This window comes from Podarcis gaigeae (assembly GCF_964106915.1).
Source record: "Podarcis gaigeae genome assembly, chromosome: 5".
NCBI classification, from domain to species: Eukaryota; Metazoa; Chordata; class Lepidosauria; order Squamata; family Lacertidae; genus Podarcis; species Podarcis gaigeae.
In genome coordinates, this window is record NC_139681.1 from 33,279,452 (window position 1) to 33,300,272 (window position 20,821).

At 43.2% G+C, this 20,821-nt stretch overlaps 1 protein-coding gene across 1 annotated transcript in view; it reads right to left on the reverse strand.

The window, feature by feature from the left end:
* MICU1 (mitochondrial calcium uptake 1) overlaps window positions 1-20,411 on the reverse strand; it is a 129,110-nt gene extending 108,699 nt beyond the window's left edge. Inside the window, exons 1-2 of the mRNA XM_083740715.1 lie at window positions 20,277-20,411; window positions 3,386-3,547 (exon numbers count right to left, since the gene is read on the reverse strand). Of these exons, the coding sequence (XP_083596841.1) occupies window positions 3,386-3,546 (161 nt within the window). The 5' untranslated portion in view covers window position 3,547; window positions 20,277-20,411. The remainder of the gene's footprint in view (window positions 1-3,385; window positions 3,548-20,276) is intronic.
* Window positions 20,412-20,821: the final 410 nt, after the last annotated feature.

Here is a 20,821-nt window from a genome sequence, read left to right on the forward strand (position 1 = left end):
AGTTCCTCACCAATGCTCTGTGTGATCTGGACACAGAGTCAGGGGCTGCAGAGGCCCCAGGTGGGGAGCTGGGTCTGGGTCAGAGCAAAGAGCTGACTGTGGAAGATAGCAGGGCCATTGCACCTGAGGCAGTTGGATAGGAACCTACCAGACCACCTGGGCTCATACGGCCAGAACCTGGATTCTCACAGACATATTCTCCTGAGTCAGAAGGACCAGATAACTCCCAAAACGCACCACCACTCTGGCAGCACTGGAAGCTGTGAAAAAAAGGAGTGCCCATCTTCAGGGCCAGAGGGCTGGCCCTTTGAGGCTCTGAAGTTCTCTCGACAGGAAGCAGGCTGGAGACAGAGGTATGAAAGGCCTCAGCCCGGTCTCAACCTTTGTTGCAGCCAGCTGCTCACTCGGAGCTGTCCGTGGTCCAGCACCCTTCCTGCTTTCTCCTATGGGTTCCAGCACAGGACCAGAATCCAACAGTGCCTTTGGTCTTCCAGCTGGAAGATCACGGCCTGACTTAAGGTGAATTGCAACAGTAACACTACAACCAGCATACAGTCGCAAAGAGAATGTGCTCCACGTTGGAGAAAGTCCCTGGCTCAAGTCTCACTTGTGCTATGTGCTTACGGAAGACCACTGCACTCTAAGCCTCAGCCTGCGTGCCCCACCATAAGAACACAGAGTTCATAATAGTGCCCTACCTTATAAGGTAGCAGTAAAGACTATTGAGAATGATTGGGTAGCATGTTGAGGATTTGGGGGAAAAGACTAGATGTAGTATTTCTTGAGTAGCCATGCAGTCAGCTCATGCAGATTTTAAAAGCTGAATCCATGTATTTTTACAGCAGATCCATGGCACAGTTAATTTGCAAATGGGTCTTTGGCAACAAGTTTTGAAATCACAAAGCCAGGCACCTATAGTGTGCTTTATCTTCGGGATTAGTTAGAGAGCACAAATGTTGATGCGTGAGGATGCCCATGCAGCTGAAGTTAATTTCTATTGTGAACACACTTTCTGATCCAGATTCACAAGCAATACTAATCCCTGGGAAACCAAGAGGAAGGAAGAAATACACACCACACCAAGGTAGTTAAAAGAAGTGTTTTCCCCAAGAAGCCATTAGAGTTGTTGTAGAAAAGCCCACAAAGCCAATTCATCTTCAGGCACAAAGGGATGGGCCCCCTGCAGTGGACAAGGATTACTATAATGGGCCTTCTCATTGAACTCTTGATTAAGTGCCACAGCTCTAGAAATAGACTACTCAAGGTTAACTGGAATATTGGAAGCCACACACTCCTTATTAGTGTCACATATCATCACAGTCTGTGCAATGCAAGGGAAGTTTTGAAAAAAAAGAAGAAGCAAAACCACTATCCTCCCACCCCTGAGGAGGTTGCAGTTTTGTAGCACAGCAAGGATTCATATACCAATGAAAGCATATTTGCTTAACTAATTGAAGGAAAACAAGCACTGTGTTATATTGCCTCTGCAGTGGGTGAACTTCCCTGATAGAATATTTATACAAAGCCTCACTTTGAATTAGTTACTGTTCCCAATTAGAAGGATCCCCCTCTGGAAGTTTACATAACCTTGAGAGGCTTCTGACTTTACCTTCAGGTGTTTAAACAAGTGCTTGAGAATTCCTTTTTCTTTATTCCCATTTCTATTAGATCTGCCTCTGTCCTATCATGACCCCTACCATAGACAAGGAAGGTCAGGACGACAAGATATTTCGTATTGGCTGCTCAACTGTGGAATTCCCTTCCCTTAGAGACAAAATCCAAGGTCCCTGAGTCTGCAATCCAAGCATAGTTAGGAAATCCCACTGAACCGAGCAAGGCTTGCTTCTGTGTATACAGTAGTACCTCGGGTTACAGACGCTTCAGGTTACAGACTCCACTAACCCAGAAATAGTACCTTGGGTTAAGAACTTTGCTTCAGGATGAGAACAGAAATTGTGCAGCGGTGGCGAAGCGGCAGCGGGAGGCCCATTAGCTAAAGTGGTACCTCAGGTTAAGAACAGTTTCAGGTTAAGAACGGACCTCCAGAACGAATTAAGTTCTTAACCAGAGGTACCACTGTACGTGCTTAGGATTGAACCCAGATTCTTCCAAAATAATGAAATGAAACTGGGTTTTTTGACCAGAGTAAGAGGTGTGTTTAAATATGATAAATTTGGGCAGTGATTTTTCCAAGTGGATTACAGTAAAGAGAAAGTGAGGGGCAGTGAAATAGCACCTTAGTCCTTTCCCAACCTCAAATAAAGGGCCACATCTTCCCCTTCCACTGCCAGAGATATCATTTCTTCCACAACTCTTCTCCAAGTTGGAAACTGGGACTAGGTAGCATCTCTGCAGGCAGGGAAGCATATCTGGCTCGAAGATATCTCTGTGGCATTAACAATAAGCAAATTGCTTCCCAGTCAAGTTACAGAAGGAGCTATTTCCAAGAAAAACCAGCACCTGTACTTAGCCACTATGCAGGTCAGAGCCAACATGCTGCTTCAAGTGGTTTCAGAATACTATACAAGAGGATAAGAAAATGCCCTTAAAACCATTCAAGCATATTTGACAAGAGTTTCCTTCGGCTTGCCCAACTCAATGACGAAAATACACTGGACATAAAGAAGTGACTGAAAGATTAGCACTTCAGATATGTAGCCCATATTATCAGTGCCATTCTGCACATGGGACAAGCCTCCAATACCTTTTCTTTGTCACACAAAAAGGGAGAAGTATGCAATAGTGTTGCAGTTGTGACTTCTCTCCTTTATGCAGCTAACTAATAAGCAGTGGCGGAGATTCATGCTCCAGCGCCAGGGGGCGGAGAGCAGGCGGGGGTGGGGCTGGTGTGCGCCCCAGGGGCGTGGTGCATATCCTGGGGGCGTGGCACCCAGCACAGGCAGGGGGGCAGCCACGATGGCACCCCACTGGGATCGCGCTGCCAGGGGCGGTGCGCGCCCCCTGCACTCCTCTTCCTTCGCCAGTGCTAATAAGATTGCTTATTACACAGGTAATAAAAAGTTTTTTAAAAGTTATCAACTCTGAAATATATCTTCTTCAAAGCTTTTGAACTATACATGCTGCTTTTGTGTTCATTAGCATAAAATAGCTCTTTAAAAAAAAAAAGCACACCATACAGCCAGCTTGGAAAGGGTGGTAATTGAAGGGATGTGGAGCACAACCCCGGTAGCTACTGGACCTGCTCCTTTCTTTGTCAGCTCAAACAGAGCAAAAAGAATGGCAGCTGCACTGCGCAATCAAGGAGCAAGATTTGTTCAAAATCAGCTTTATGGCCACTACAAACAGTAATTTGTTATCAAAGCAACAGCCTGAAGTTTAGTTTTGAAAGTCAAAGAGAGCTGCAATGGCAGTTCAAAGCACTTACCTTTTCCAAAGAAGTCCAGCACTTGCCGTTACAGCTGTTGTCCCTACAAAAGCCACCATCATGAGCCTACGCCGGCCATGGAGGGAATGCGCTGTTCCATAGTGACGTCTAGAAATGGCAGCTAAACCTGCTGCGGCAGGGAGAAGGCGGAAGCGCAACATCCTGGGGAGAAAAGCAAACAGTGCAATGAGGAGGGCACCACGGCGAGAGCTGAATATTTGCATTTTAACTGTCTAATCGGGTGTCTTTCAGGGGACAGGGGACCACATGCACGTGCAGCCACTAAGTTCAGGAGTGGGGAACCTGTAATCCTCTAGATATTTCTTAGTTTCAACTTCCATCAGCCCCAGCCAGCATAGCCAAATGTCAGGGATGATGGGTGTTGTAGTCCAACAGAATGTGGAGGGTCATCACCTACGCTAGGTCGTAAACAGGCCAAAATGGGGAAGCTGAACTGCAAGTCATAACAGCAGCGGGACAAGGGTTGGACGGAAAACTGGGGGAGATCCAGAAGAGGAGGGAATCCTGCAGCAAAACCAGTCAGAGGCTGAGGTCTGGGACATAGATCCCATCTAAAAGATGGGGGCTGGACTGAGGATGTAGGCAATGCTGCTCCAAAGGATAATGCTGACAAGCAAGGAGAGGAGGAGCAGGAAGGTAGACTGACAAGCTTCTCCACATGCAGCAAGGCCAAGAAGCCACAGAAAGACTAGAGCCTACTAACACAGAACCTGGACCTGGAAGCATGAATGGGCAGGCAGGACAGCACGGCTTCTATAGCCTCTATAGCCTCAGAGAGGGGAAGCCAGTGGTTCACAGCCTAAGAGGATCCCAGCTTGAATCTTGGCATTATGAATTCTTAGCCTACATTGCACAGGTGCTGGTTGCAGCATCTGCTATGAAGTCAAAAATTCTGACCCTAATCTAGTGGCACACATTTCTGTCTAGCACTCGTGTCAGGACCCTGCTATTACAATGGTGAATCATCAAGCACTTCACAAGGCAGGCAGAGGTACTATTCAAACACTTCTCTCTCCCAAGATGGAGAGACAAGACCCCAGTGTGCAATTATCAAGTCTTTGTTAAGCCTCCAGGCCTCAGGAGCTCACAGCCTCAACAAATGATGACTTTTGAAAATTCCACTGTGCATGTTTTGACTCTCAAAGAACACTTATTTTCATTTTGCGTGTTGCATCTTTTCAAAGCATTAAAGCAGATCATTTTGCCTAAGTTTCAGTTCTAGGTAAGGTGGGGGGAGGAGAACAGCAATTCAGTTGAGGCGGGCGGTCTAAAGAGTGTAAAAACCTAAATTTGGCTACTACTGTCTATTGGGATTCATCTGTAATTAATACTTTCCTTTTAGAAAAGCAAATCTTTTATAACCAACAAAAATTAACCCAATGACCAGATGCAGTGGAAAGCTGGCTATTGACCTAAGTGGTATTTAAACATGAAATCTTTAAAGTGGAAACATCGTGTCCAAGCACAATCAACAACCTATTTAAGAGGCACCTGTGGGAACTGCAAAAATGGAAACAGTTGAAATAATAATGACTCCGGTATGTAAGTACCTTTACTGTGAGGCATGGTGTTTCCATCTTGCTGAATACCCATAGGTGTCAGACTTTTAAATAGCAATCCTAATGGACATGGTTTACTGAAATTCTTTACGTGGGAAATACACAAGTGAATTTGCTGCCTTTTCCGAAATATGCCTCTTTTTACTGAACAGAAACTTTGCCAATATTTCCAAGATAAAAATGAGGCCACTGTCACACCCTCAGGCCCAAGGTACACAAAAAGTTTACTAGCATATTAACCATGGTTAGGACTGTAACTGTGAATGTGCAACAAAGCACTGCCTTCTTGTCCAAATTCCCTCCTCTCTCCTGGGGAGCTAACATGGTGTAGTGGTTAAGAGCGGTAGACTCGTAATCTGGTGAACGGGGTTTGCATCCCCGCTCCTCCACATACAGCTGCTGGGTGACCTTGGGCTAATCACACTTCTCTGAAGTCTCTCAGCCTCATTCACCTCACAGAGTGTTTGTTGTGGGGGAGGAAGGGAAAGGAGATTGTTAGCCGCTTTGAGACTCCTTTGTTAAAGCAGGATATAATAATAATAATAATAATAATAATAATAATAATAATAATAACAACAACAACAACAACAATTTTTTTATTTATACCCCGCCCTCCCCAGCCAAGGCCGGGCTCAGAGCGGCTTACAAGCAATAATAAAAACAAGTTGAATGATTACAACTTTAAAACAAAATTAAAATACAACATTAAAATATTTAAACATTAAAATATTAAAATATAGCCTCATCGTAGGAGAAGAAGGAAAGGAAAAAAGAAAGAGAGGGATGGAATCAAATTGGCTCCAAGCCAAAGGCCAGGCGGAACAACTCCGTCTTACAGGCCCTGCGGAAAGAAATCAGATCCTGCAGGGCCCTGGTCTCATGAGGCAGAGAGTTCCACCAGGCCGGAGCCAGAGTTGAAAAGGCCCTGGCTCTGGTTGAAGCCAATCTAACTTCCTTAGGGCCCGGGACACTAGGGTGTTGCTATTTATGGACCTTGAGGCTCTCCGTGGAGAGGCGGTCTCGTAGGTACGAGGGTCCTAGGCTGTGAAGGGCTTTAAAGGTCAAAAGCAGCAAATATCAAATCCAAACTCCTCTTCTTCTTCTTCATCACTAACCATAATGAGTATTAGCATCACCAGCATCAAAGTCAACACTGCCTTCATCCCAATTCACAGGCCAGTTTACAATATAAAAACACAAAAATACATATCATAATGACGAACATTAACAATACCCCCACAGACAGTTGAAAAGGCCATAGACGTAATTAGCCAAAGGCCCGGTTTAAGAAGAAGGTTTTTGCCTGGTGATTAAAGATATATAATGAAAGCGTCTAGTGAACCTTCCTGGGAAGAACATTCTACAGATGAGGAACCATTGCAGAAAAGGCCTGTTCTCCTGTGGCCACCCCTCTGGACCTCTCACAGAGAAAGCACACAATTAAGGGCCTTGGATCGGTGTATTTTGTGTCTGTGACATGCAGAACTAAAAGACTATTATCCAGTAGTTAAACAGATTACTTCAATTGCATCTGTCCTGAAAGCCCTGGTGCAAACTAGATGGACCGCTTTAACTATGTTTCCACTACTCAACCACCTATGGAGAAAGTCAAGGAAGAGTTATGATCAAGGAAATTACCCGACTAAAATGGAGACATACAGTTGTCTCCCATCATAAAAAGCCTTGAGAATGAGAGAAATTGTGAGAGCTAAGCGAAGGTACTTCAAGCAAAGGGAAAAGCCACACAATTCCACAAGCTAAATGGACACCTGGCAGAAGAAAACAAGTTGCTAGATGAGAGAAAAGAGGAGGCGAAAGTGAAAAAACACAGCTGCTCACAGCTCTCAAATTGTTCATGTTTCCATCTGGAACATGAAACGTCCCCTTTATTCACCAAATGTCTCCTTCATTCTGTCCCCTCAAACCTCAATGTTTGCTCCTAACATTTGTGTTTGAAGGGACTGCAAAGCACTGGAGGGGACCTACATTGTTGAACTCCCATCAGCCCCAGCCAGCATGGCCAACGGCCAGGGATGAGCAAGATTTGGAGGGTCACGGGTTCCCCATTCCTGCAGCAGAGCCTTGGAGATCAAGCTCTTGTGTTCAATGAAACCTATGCCAGATGAATTTTAATTATGATATGAAGGAAACAGAATTTAAAAGGCTCCACCGTTTTGCGATGGAGATTTTATTTTTTTTAAGGCAAGCGTCTTAATCAGACAGTGAGCTGAGTCAGTAGCATGCTATTTTTAAAATCAGTTTTATGCACAAAATTTTATTCACATGCAGCATTTTTCAGTAGGCTTCTGTCTTTCTCCAATTTGTTCATTCTTCATCATAGCCCTGACAATATATTATGCACTCTTGGCCTCTTTAGCACAGCTACTTGGCAGGCAGATCTGCACTTTATAAGATTACTTTTTAAGACTTACAATAATACCAAAGCCCCTATTGCCTTTGAAGTCAACACTGGCAAGCTAAGTTAACACAAGACCATTGCCCACGCATGCTTTTTATCTGACAACTGCAGACTCAATTTCCCTTCTTTAAAAATATGCTTGTAATATGCTTGTATACGCTTGTGCTCATGCATGTACAAGGGAGTAATAAGGTAAGCATTGCTGACAATTGTCCAAAATGTTCATAGTACATAAAGTCTGGGGAGTGTTAGCAGTCTTCCCCAAACTGGTGCTCTCCAGATTTCTTTTCAAACTACTCCCTTCATCCCTCACCACTGGCTACCACTGGGTCACAGTGCTAGAAACTCAGATATATAAGCTAGGCGCCATAGGGCTCATTAAACCAGGGTTACGGTTGCCAAAATGGAATGTCTAGTTGCCATTTTCAGGCCAGAGAGCTCGAAAGTCGTATTTTTCAGTGTGACTTTTGGGTGCCTGAAATTCATTCTGATTGGGCAGATAAAATATAACAGAAAGAATTCTAAAGGTTGTGTCGCTAGTGTGTGAAAACAGTCAAGATCCAAGGATCCCTAGACACGCACCTCCAGATGATGAAGATATCACACGCCATCCTGGGACCTGAGCATCTTCACTTGGTCGCAAGTGGCCAATAGCTAAGTGCAAAATGTGCTTGGTGCCTGGCAAATTTTGAATGCTTATGGGTCACAAGATGTAGCCATCTCGCCAAAGCTATGGGGGATCTGGGTCTAGTCAGCGCCTGGATGGGAAATGGCACAGGAATTCTATGTATGCCACCTTGAATTCCATGTTGGAAGAAAAGAGGGATGCAAATGTCCTAAATACAGCAATAAAAAATCTTGCCAATCTGCTTAGCCAGGGTGAAAAAGCAGAAGCAGGCTGCAGGATTGCTTGATCCTTCTCCTTTGGCAGAACTCATTTACTCTTGCAGAGTCTGACCATGCTTAGAGCTGGGTTCTCTCTTAAGCTAGCATCTGAAACCAACCAAGGTGTTAGATCATCGGATAAGCAGAACTCTGCTTAATTAACTACAGTTCACACCGATGTCATGTAACAGCTAGTCAGTAATGGCCTAAAGGGGGAATTTGCACTCCAGATGATGTAAGGAAGGAGCATGTTATCTTGCAGCCAGCAGCCAATTACCGGTACTTGACCATGATTAAGCAATTGGGCAGCCTTACATCTGAACTAGCCCAGGCAGTTTATTGCCAGAGATACACATACACACATACCCTAGGAAGTCATAACAAACACCCACCACAAGTAAAATTATCTTAAGTAGACCATGAAAAAACCGAACAAGCTTAGCGCAAGTGATCTTCCCCATGCAGGAAAGAAAGAACACAGCAGCAGAAAGGGCTAACTGTGGGGAAAGCCAAGAATTTTTGAATGGAACAGCCCCCAGAGATGCTACGTTAGGCCCATTACTAAACTAGGTCCTTTGAATCGAAAAATGCAAGAGCCCCTGAGCAGCAGCTGGTGCGTTGTTTTCTAAAGAGGCAAAGCTCGTCCCTGCCCATTGAGAAGCTGTTGCATTCTTTTCTAGCAAGGCTCATGCCCCTGCACTGCAGTTTTTGCAGGCAGCCTTGTTTGGTCAGCATCGGAGATCAGAATCGAAAAACGCATTACAGCGGAGCAAATCAAAGCAGTTTTTCTGAAGGGAGGGAAAGTCAGGTACAAAATAAAGGGGGACAGCATTTTCGTCTTCAGCAGCCTCCTCAAACCTGGTGTGTACAGAAAGGATGTAACTTTTGCATGGGGCTTAATTCTTGAAGAAGTGGAGACACAGGGCTCAGGTCATACCTGCTGACCAACTGGGAGGGGGCATCTTTCTCTGGGACCATTGAAGCAAGGTATACCTACAGAAACCCTATAAAGTAGATAACGCAGAAATGGAATGTCAACCAGTGAGTTTAGTGTCTGAATGAGGACCTGAACTCATGTCTCTCCAGTCCAAGCACAACACTCCATTTATTTACTGTTATTCAATTTTTTATATCCCTTCTTTCTAATGTGTTTGTATTAGTGTAACTTATAAGCATCAAAATGCTAAAATCCAAAGCACACACAAACACAGTATAACAACCAAACCACATTAAAACCAAGCTTAGCAAATTAAAAGACCTGAACAAGGTTCACCACATAAAACTGACCAGCATGCCAAAAGCATCTGACCAGCATGCCAAAAGCTGGTTGACCAAGAATATTTCCAGTGGGAAGTGGTGAGGAAAAAGTTAACAGTGGAAAGTGGTGAGGAAAAAGTTAAGTATCCTCTAAACTGTACATTTCTAAGTACTAGGAACACAGCAGTGATGGTGGATAGTAGCAGAGAGAAACCAACAAGGCTGGTTAAGAATCAATATAAAGAGCTAATTTTAAAAAGTCAAGGAATACTTGTGCTCTCCAAGCAGTATTTAGCCTCAGTGTATAAACTGGCTGAGATCAATAGTCAACTTCTAGGCAGCTCAAAACAGGTCAAGAGAGGCATGCCCCTCGTTCTTTCTTCCACCTGTGCTTCATCCCTGCTTAGATTTGGGGATTTGCAGAGCAGGGAGAAGAAGTTAGTTTTAGTCAGAATAACTGGGCTAAAAAATCCAGGTTTTGAAGAACAGAAACAAAAATTAAAATCAAACTTGTCCTCTTCCAGGGTTTCAAGAAATGGTAGCATTTGAATGGCTTCTGCATGTAAAAGAAAGAGCAGGTGGTTTAGAGAAGGCTCTAAGCATGCAAGCCTACATGCAGTGGGGGACAGAATCACATTCCACACACCTGCTTCCTTGCCCCATCTCTGGACCCACTAGATGTCCAGTGCATTTGATAAAATATTTGCATAGGACCTATGCAACAGAATTGTTCCTTGGGAATTATTTTCATTAATGACCACATAATCCAGTATCTTAACAATTTCATTCACCACTGTTGTCCTGGCGAGTGCCACAAGTCCAGATCCACCTCCACAGCCTGGAGCTGCAAGTGGGAGGATGACCACAGCACCTCTCCCAAATGTTTTTGAATTAAGTGTGTGACTTGGCTATGTGGTCCATCACTCTGTTCTGGCTCCAGGGGGTGGGATGTAACAGAGATGCCTTGGTACCATACTCCCTAGGTGCCCCAAGTAGCCAACAAACACAAAGCCAAGGCAAACCCAGTTTTCCCTTCCTGCTTCTGAAGGAAGGTGGCAGCAGGGAAATGTCACTGACATCACACCGTGTTTCACAGGTGCACCGTCAAGGAGAACATGTCCACTGCTTAGTGGTCCACAAAGTTTGGCTTGCTCTTCACTTTTAATTTCACTCTTAATCACTCCTGATAATACTATACTATACTATACTATACTATACTATACTATACTATACTATACTATACTATACTATACACATGGATATTCACGTTACAAAATATAGGTGGCTATTGTGGAGTTTTGGGGAAAGACATATAGAGAGGAATGAACTTGCTCAGTGTCCCACAAAAAGCTCAATAATTTTTGTCCTGGTATTGCACTGCACCAACAGTCCATCTAGCCCAGTATTATCAGGCACAGGTTTTCCCCATTCCTACTTCCAGGGATCTCAACACTACATCTCTCTTTTCATCTATTCAAAATTCAGAATAGCATTGCCCGCTAGGTTTAATAAAGCATTAAATATTCTCCTCAGTTTAAAGCTCAGATCAGATCAGAGAAGATGATCACTGTACGATAGGTGCCCCCAAGGGAGCTAATCAGCAATACTAGATGCTGTGTGCAATATACACTTTCGGAAAACTACATTCTCATCTCAGTTAGAATTCACAAGTGAATTCGTGTCAGCAGGGAGAAAAAGCAAAATGTATGCAAGGCTGTTAAAAAGAATGTTAACGCCATTAAAAAACAACAACCCAAATACTGCATTTAACAAAATGTTCTGTGTTTCTCGCCCATTTTAATTGCTTTGCAGCCATACGCAAGTTTCCTTCTGAAATGCAAGCTTACAAAGTTTCTAGCCCTCACAGCTAGGGAAAACTGGGCAAGCGGGACGGCGGTCTGAAAAAGTAATCAGAGGATAAGAAGAAGATCTATACGGCATAGTATAAGTTCCAGTCAGGTCTCTTCATTAGACCTCACATGCACTTTTGAGGCCTTAGGCCAGAGCTTTCTAAACCTTTCATTTTGGTGACACTTTTTAGACATGCATCATGTTGCAACACAGTAATTCAGCTTAACTAGCAAACCGGAGGTTAAACTAACCCCTTTCCAGCCCTGGGAGGAGTGTGGTGATCATCCGTGTGACACATTTACACGCTGCAGCTGGCACACTAACAGGTGGTGACAGACAGTTTGGAAAGCTCTGCCTTGTGCACTTCCAGACTGTTATTTTGTGGGCAGAATTTAGCTGCATACCAGCAAATTCAAGCTGTGCATTTAAAGTGCATTCGATGATCTTGCCCAAGAAACTTGCTTCCAAAAACAGCCTCTGGACTTTTTGAGATAAGGAAAGTGATGGGAAAATGTGCTGGAAACTGTGGGGTAACAATGCAATGTCTTTAAACTTCTCCGCAAATCAGGATGAACCCTCAATAAGCAGGAATTTCTGGAAGTGACCTTCATACGGTAGGATATGCACAATTTATTTTATTGTGAGTGCTGAAAATAGTGTGTTTGTGTCTTCCCAGGTTTCTGGTTCTAACCTTGTGTAGAGGTTCTAACCTCTACCTATTTCTGCCAGGCAAAATAGCCTCTTCCCAAACATGACAAGGGTGAAGTAGCTGAAAAAGAGCACAACTTTGCGGATTATCCTGCGCTGCTCTTATGCCAGTTGCACTAGCATTCTGCCTGCTAGAAAAACACAACTCCACCAACTCCAAAGCAAATGGGGTAGGATCAGGGTAGGAAAATCCATGGTTGTTTTAGCTTTCATAGCTGACCGAGATGGCACAAAGCTGGAGTAGCTGCAAATGAGACAACATGACTCTCAAACAAAGGAAAGAGAATCTGTGACCCAACTGAAGACAGGTGATCATGCACAGGTGCTTAGCCTTTTGATTTATGGTGGAGTATTTTCAAAGAAAAGGCAGGGGAGGGGGGGAAGCAGGATAACAGGCAAGGAAAGCAAACAACACAGCATCTGCTGTATCCTGTTCAACCACCACAGCGGTCAAGCCTTTCAAGATTTACATGTGGTGTTTCCGTGAAGCAATCCAAGTTTTAATATCTTTTTCAGTATTGGTCAGTTTCAAGTGGAGCAAGTCAAACCTGCACCCAAACTCCATTGTGCAGGTACCACAAATGAGAATTAACTGCACATTCACATGAAATGGGGCAGCAGCATAGAGGCGCTGATATAATGTATTTGTAGAAGGCAGCAGCAACAACAGAAACCAACTGCAGGAGAGCTAATTTAGCTATGATGTGGACACCCAACCCTTGCAATTCACAGATCTCAACCTTCAGCACAGCAATTCATGTGTCTGAGTGGGCAGCAGTGGGCAAGACAGATTGTCGCTGCTGGTTAAGTTGCCCAGAGCTGTCTTTCCCAGGATCGCTTCACTGCCGCCTTCACTCACCTTGACATTTTTTTTCAGCATCACTAGGTAAAAGATTGCCCACAGTGCTTGCATTATTAATCTGAATTACATTTCTGAAGATGATGAAATTTTGTACCAGCATAATTTCTTTGATGGTGCTCAAGCTAATATTTCATCACACTAATTCCAAATAAGGGGGAAAGCCTGAAAGCCATCACTCCATCTAAGTCACTGCCTGATCCCCATCAGAAACCCACGCCGCTACCATCCCACAACTAATCCCCCCCCAGCTATTATATGCATAGCCTTGCCTCCTGTCATCAGCCTCTGCCCCAGGCATGAGATCTAAAATGACAGATGCCAAGATTTTATTCATCCTTTCACCTAGGACAACTTATTATCTCCTTGGGTCCAGCAGATTCTGCTGTGGCCTTGAGGGGACACCTTTCCTAGAGAACACCTGCTCTGAAAACCTACAGCTCCAAATGCATAATGCAATTAAACCTAAATTATATAAGAAGACAAACAGGCTCAATATCCCTAGTGCTATTTTCATCTTTCTCAGTAAAGCACTGCATCAGTCAGCCAACAAAACTCGGATTGATTGACATAAGTGAGAACACAAGTATGCTATCCACTTTTTTTGGCTAAAACATATTAAGGATCAGGTTATCTAAACTCAACTCACATGGATGTAGCACCAATTAGAAAGGCAAGACCTTCAAGGCACTATGTAATTAACATTGCTGATAACCATTCAAATCAAAGTAGTATGCAGCTACTTCTTACAATGCCCACCTGAAATTTATTAGCTGTAATTAGGGATGCTAGAGGATTCTGACGAAAACACAAACAGAAGTGAAAATTGCTGGCATTTGCTAATTCATCCTATGCCTGAAATGGAAATTGATCAAGCAAATACCAAATGGAAATTGCTGCTGTTGTTTTCAGTCCACAAACAATATGTAATTCATGACTCCCCTGTTTCCAATTGAATCATGTTTCCTTTGCATTGAAAAGAATGCTACGGAAACAATTGCATCATTAATTGCATTAAATTTGTAACTTACATAAATGACATAAATAATAACAAAGTACATTAAATAGAGGACAGTGAGACAAAAAAGGTAGCATTTGGGGGGAAACAAACTGCAGTAGAACAGAAACAGCACTGATTGTGACAAAGGCCAGTCGGATTGGAAACTGTTGCATTCTTACACCCACAGCTTATTTCCCACAGTCCACCACTCTATTTAAAACACAGTCACAGAGACCATTACTGCCAATAAGCTTGCAGCCACATTGGCGTACTCTAAGTTAAGTCCATCATTGCCTACTCAAACAGTCCACTCTTCAAATGCTCCCCAATATTGGGGGGGGGGGGTAATAAATGTTGGCTGATCTGGCCAGGTTGCTAGGGACTACAACTAGACAATGCATGTGAACTGAACACTTGAAAGCACTCTACAAAGTCTAAGTAGCATTGCATTATTATGATGATTAAGATTAATCACGGGGCTAAATCCAACTCTCAGTAAAAATAAAAATGCATTTCCATGTACCTGCCTTACAGCTCAACCTTCTTTTTCCATGTTAAAGAACAGAGAAGCAGAAGAAGAGTAAATGTGTTCCATGTTTAAAAACAAGACTGAGTTCCACAACTGCTTCAGTATTTACCAGAATTACTGTTAATCAGGATAAGACAATGGGCCAAGTCTTCACAGCAAGCCCCAACTCTGTTCACTGCCTCAGAACCCTGTTGAACTCAAGTGCCATTTCCATGCAGCACTTTAAGCTGAGGTTGTTCATCCTTGCTGGAGGTGCAATTCAAGCATACAACAGTTTTCCAGCATAGCTAAAATCACTTCCAAATTAAACAGCCTAATCTCATACACATTTCTACTGAGAAGCAGAGTCCTACTGAGTTTTATGGGACTTACTCCCAAGTTTAGGGGCTACAGGATAGCAGCCTAAACCTCAATTTCTTTCATTTTGCAGGGCCAGGCATAAGACAGGATTAGTTTTGTATTATACCTTGTGATCCTTTGCTTCTGTGAGAAAAGCTAAGTCAACAAGAGATGTCTGCCTTACCACTAACTTTTTTTATTTATTTAAGGAGTGTAATTCATTATGTTTACTAAATAGCAACCCTGCAAATTCTACTATTGAAGGAGCTAATTTACTATTAAACAGAGCCATGTGGCACCAAGACAATTAGCATGACTATAGAGTGGCAAGCTATATTAAAGACAAAACAGTAAAGAATATCTGAATAAACCTTTGCATATGCTTTCTTCCATAAGTAACAGGTGTTTTATTATTTCTAATTAAACCTTTTACGCTTATACGATTTTTAAAATGATGAATTTTTACACATGACTCATTCTTCTCATCCAAACAGCTAAGCACTTATTTATAATTTCTTGAAGACAAACCCAGCCAACATGATGAAAATCAAATTATCGATCAAGAAAAAAAGTAATTAATGTACAAAATCTATATCCCATTTTCTGACTAAGCCTCGCAAATAATGGATTCAAGCTCACTCAGTAAATCTTCTTATTCACAAAGTAATTTTCAACCCAGAGGAAGCAAGGTTTCCTCTGCAATCCTAAGCACAGACCAAAAAGCAGGCAATGTCCAATGATCTCTACCTCTGTAAAATGGTGCAGAATTGAATTGGAAGCTGGAATCGTGCAAAAACAAACAAAAACCTTCATTAGCAATGTAACCACTTCAGACACTCTTGCGAACAATGGGTATGCTGTTAAGAGTTAAATACAGATCAAAGAAGCAGAATTTATGTCTTTAAATTGCAGTCTTGAGTAGGCTTGAAAAGTTGCTGTAGCTAGCAAGTGCTATGAGTGTATGTCTGAGGAAAATTGAGCGAGTCGGAAAGAAAGAGAAGAGGAAAAATGAAAGACGTTTAATATACCATTGATTTCATGAAGAGTGAATGTATTGATGGTGCTGTGAATAGATGTGTGTCGATCTGAACTTTTTCTATGATTTATTACTGTAGGTCATGGCATGAGTAAAAAGGTTGGAATAACTTAATATGACAAGAGAACCTTCGTTATGAACTTTATTGACCCTGGCACTACCAGTCTGACCTCAAGATGTGTCCTGGAAGTCATTCAGAAGACAATTATCATATGTAAAGATCATCATATGTAAACCTAGCTCCCATTAAAATCTACTTAACATCTGAATGGATGTCATTATTCTTATTTTTATTTATTAAATTTATATACCACCCTTTATCTGCAGATCACAAGAAAATGTCAGGACCCAATGGCATTCTGGGTAAATTAGGAGAGTAACTACCACTGCTGTATTTCTCTTACTAATGGCAGCAATATTTTCTTTAATCAAAACAAAACAGCTCCAGCAGGCCTCCTGTGTTTCTGCATGCCAGATAATGGGCAATCTAGAAAAGCATGCCTTCATGAGGCTTACATTTGCTTGGCACATGAAGGAGACTGAGGTGATAGTCTCCTAGACCATACTACTGCAGACTGCAGGTGGGGGTGAATGATTTCTGAAAGTGCTTCATATGCAACCATTTCCCTGCAAGGAGCAGCTCAGAACCTGCCTGGCCCACTTCCTTCTCTGTTAGTTCTTCATTTTTAGCAATGTGATGTTTGTTTTTTAAACGTAGGGAGATATTTTTAGAAAATGATTGTGGCACTTGTACTCTGAAGCAGGACACCCCAGAACTCCATTATAGTCTCACGATTCAGTCGCCTCATTTCACATGTATAGTCCAGGCCTTAATGCTTCCTGCAAAGACAGAGCTGAATTGTGTCACGTTTTAATGATGGAAAGCTACGCCAAGCACATATCTGTTACAGTGGTACCTCGGGTGAAGAACTTAATTTGTTCTGGAGGTTCGTTCTTAACCTGAAACTGTTCTTAACCTGAGGTACCACTTTAGCTAATGGGGCCTCCTGCTGCTGCAGTGCCACAATTTCTGTTCTCATCCTGAAGCAAAGTTCTTAACCCGAGGTACTAATTCTGGGTTAGCGGAATCTGTAATATGAAGAGTCTGTAACCCGAGGTACCACTGTTTTTTCATTTTAAAATATCTAAGAATACTCCCCTGTAAAAATTTAGCCGATCCATCCCAAAATAACCCTTACAAGTTCATTGCTATTGATGCCCCCCATAAAATTCTCTCTCTATGCAAATCACAGAAGGAAGAAGCAGGAGCTGCAGAAAAGCCACAAGGGGCTTTCTTACTAAACCTGGCAAATAATACATTCCATTTCTTTAATCTTTGGTCAGGAAGAGGGAGGACCTTCATTCTCTCTATACAAGATTGATAGCGATGGATTCTGGTCTGGGGAAGAATCTGCCCACTTGTCTCCCCAAGGAGCTGAAGAAGAAATGTATTAGTCTACATTTATTTATTTCTCTTAGTCACTTACTACAAAAGGCCTGGAAGCAACTATTGTTTTAATATTGTGTTATCTACCTTGCACTTATTTATTTTATTTCTATAGTGCCCTTCATAAGGCTCACGAGGTGGTTTACAATATAAAAACCACAAAAATATGTAACATAGTAACAAACAAAAACAATACAGTTTAAAAGGTCGTAAACTGTTTAATTAGCCAAAGGCCTGAGAGAAGAGGAATGTTTTTGCCTGGCGCCTAAATATATGTAAATGTTTAATAAAAAGTTACAAATGTTAACTATTTATAGTAGTTAAAAGTTAACTATAAAATATTAAAATAAGTAATAGCATCTGGCCTTCTTGCTAAATTGAAGGGCCTTCTTGATTTATTGAAGGGCCTTCTTGATTTAAGGTGGTTCTAACAACACACACACACACACACACACACACAGAGAGAGAGAGAGAGAGAGAGAGAGAGAGTTTTCTAATAGAACAGAGCAGCCACTCTGAGTGGGTGCCACCCGTGGCTGAGGGCAATGACTTTGGCATCAGACTCATGCACTGCCCTGTGCAGATACGCCAGCCATACATTCAAAGGGTTGTGGAGTCGCCTCCTAACCAGATGCGCTACTTGTGTCGAGCCAGCATTGGTGTCGGGAGCAAGGGGGGAGAGAGCGGTTGCCACTGAGGAAGGGGCAGTGCTGCTGCCCATGGAAGCTGACCACTGTAGAAGAGGAGGAGAGAACCTGGGTTTTTCCCCAGAAAAAACCGTGTCAGTACTGCACATACCGCCAGAAAAAAGCACTGGGTAAAAGTGAGAGTGCATGAGTGCAGAGACCTACATTCAAACCCACACATAGCCAGGAAGCTCCCTAGATTACCTTGGGCTATTCACTATCTCTTTAATTTGCTACATGGCCTTGTGAGTACTGGATAAAAGTAAGAAATGATGCACACCACCCTGAACTACTTGGAGAAAAAGTGGAACCTGAACACGATGCAAGTTGATAGTTGCTTGTATGCTACTATTAACCTGGTCTATCAAGGGTTAAGATACCCCTGTCTTCTCAGTCCATTTTCATTTACCTATGAAAACGCATCCCACTATGGTCCATACCTCCCCTGTTGTTACAAACTGACTACTGTTCAATCTCCCTTGCATATTTTATAGAAAGATGGGGTATAAATATTGAAGACTGTGGAGTGTGGAACTAGGGGAAACCTGAGTTCAAATCCCCATTCACTTATTGGGTGATCTTGGTCTAATAGCCAGCTCCACACGTAAGTACACAAGGGTTCTTCTTGTGAGGATAAAGTGCAGATGTAGGTTACTGTAAAATCCTTGGGGAAAGTGTGGGATAAAAATATAATTGTGAAATAAATAAATACTGTGACATTTGCAATCCTGATTTAATATACAGACAAAACACAATATTACAGGAGCATAAGCTGGAAAGCATTGTCTCTTAGCTGCAGACTTCCTAAACCAGGTGCCTTCTAGATGTCCTGCACTACGTTTCCCATCAGCTCCAGCCAGCATGGCCAATGGTCAGGGATTATGGGAGTTGTGGTTTAAAAAAAACTGGAGGGCACCAGGTCAGGGAAGGCTTCTTTACTATAAAGGAGACCTGACCACCTTAGTTATACCACAAGGCAATTATAATGACAGAGAAAAGGGAGAGGATCCATATTAGTTTCACTGTGGTTGAGATAGCGTTTTCCAACCAGTGAGCACACAAAGCCCTATCAAGAGGCAGAAAAGTTTCTCAACATACCAATCATATATTTGAGAAATACATCAGACTTACTAAAATAAAGTCAATTCTGAACTATGTAAGCACACTTACAAGAAAATGAAGTCCTACTGCACTCACTGGAGCTCATCTGAAGTAAACACAAATGGAACTAGGCAGTAAGCATTTTTCTTTAAGCCATAAGAACAGATGATTGGCTTAAATGGGCTTTCTAGCATGCAGAGGGTGTGACGACTTCACCCATTTAAAGTAGTTCTGGGTCAATTGAGAATAGATCATTCAGACTCTTTCTGAGGAAGCAAAAATATACCGTTTCTAGGTAGAGTTGCATTGCTAAGTTAAACGTGTGCAGCCACCACTACGAAATACCCCCAACTTAAAAATATGTTATACTACAACCAAGGGGGAGGGGGATAATATGAATAAAGAAACAACCTTCTGCTTATGTGATTCTTTTCCTCGTGTCACTTAAACCCACTTACATAATATACAACAGATTATATAGAGCCAGGAAGCAGGATAAGGGACACTATGCTACCAGGCATGTAATTTCATGGATGCACCACATAAAACATATTCCTGCATCATACTCATAGCTCAGTACTTCTATAAAACCCAGAGTGCAAATTGCTTTACAGAGCTGTTCTTTTTATTCCGAATTAGGCACTTATCGCCTACCATAGGTTCCACACACACACACAGGCATCAGCAGCCGTCCATAAAATATGTCAAACAACAAAGGGGTGGGGTCAGGGTACCAAAATCATGGCAAAGGGGTTTCTTAACCAAAATAACACCCCCCCCGCCCTCCTGCCACTTCTCTCCTTATAAATGTGATATAAAGAGAAAGCTTGAAGGGAAATCCCTTAATACATTAGAAGATGAAAAAAACCTAGACTATTCCTGAATATGTAGCGAGGAGGGACAGCGCCAGGGGGAGCAAACATGGTTGTTCAAGGCTTGACAAGCTTGGGATTGAAACCACTTCCCGCGCTAGGACGTAAACAAGGCAGAGAAATCTTCCTGAGCATGTGCAGAGTGGCTTGCGTTTCTCAACACCGAACAGCTCCTAAACACCCGGGGGGCGGGGCTTCCAGACGAGACTTCCAGCCCGTTTGAGACTCGCCGCCGGCATCTGCTACCGTGAATACGGTGCCAGCCCGGAGCTCCCTCCCTCCCTCCGCTATCTCCGTCGGTTTCTTGCCGCTCGAGCCTTACCTGGGCAGCAGCAACAGCAGCCTCTGGGCTGAGGGGTCGGGGCTGAGGCGACTCCGCGTCGAGCGCGACCAAGACACACAGGCAGCAGCGGAGCAATAACAGACCAACTCCGCTCTGCCAGGCAAGGATGGGAAGACAGGCCGCGGCGGCCTCGACCACGCCCCCGTCTCCAGGCCCCGCCTCCGACCCCGCCTTTCTGTCAGCGGGCGCGGCGCGATGGCATCACCAGGGCCGTCACTCCCGCCCCGTCGGCGCGCTTTGCTCCGCCCACTCCCTCCCTCCTTCTGGAAGAGTTTCCTCTTGTCGTGTTGGCGACGCTACTGCGTTTCGATTCCGGCGAGGGCGCGTTGCTACGTCGCGTTAAAGGCTGCCAAATATGTTGTGGGCATGGGCTTCATTGCAATGGGAGTAAGCCCCATTGAATTCAATAGGGCTTGCTTCTGAGTAGACATGGCTAGGCTTGCGCTGTTAGCCATTATTTATGTATTTGTGTTATTTATTTATTTCTTGGAATTTGTATGCCACTTGATTGTAGGGGTAACCCC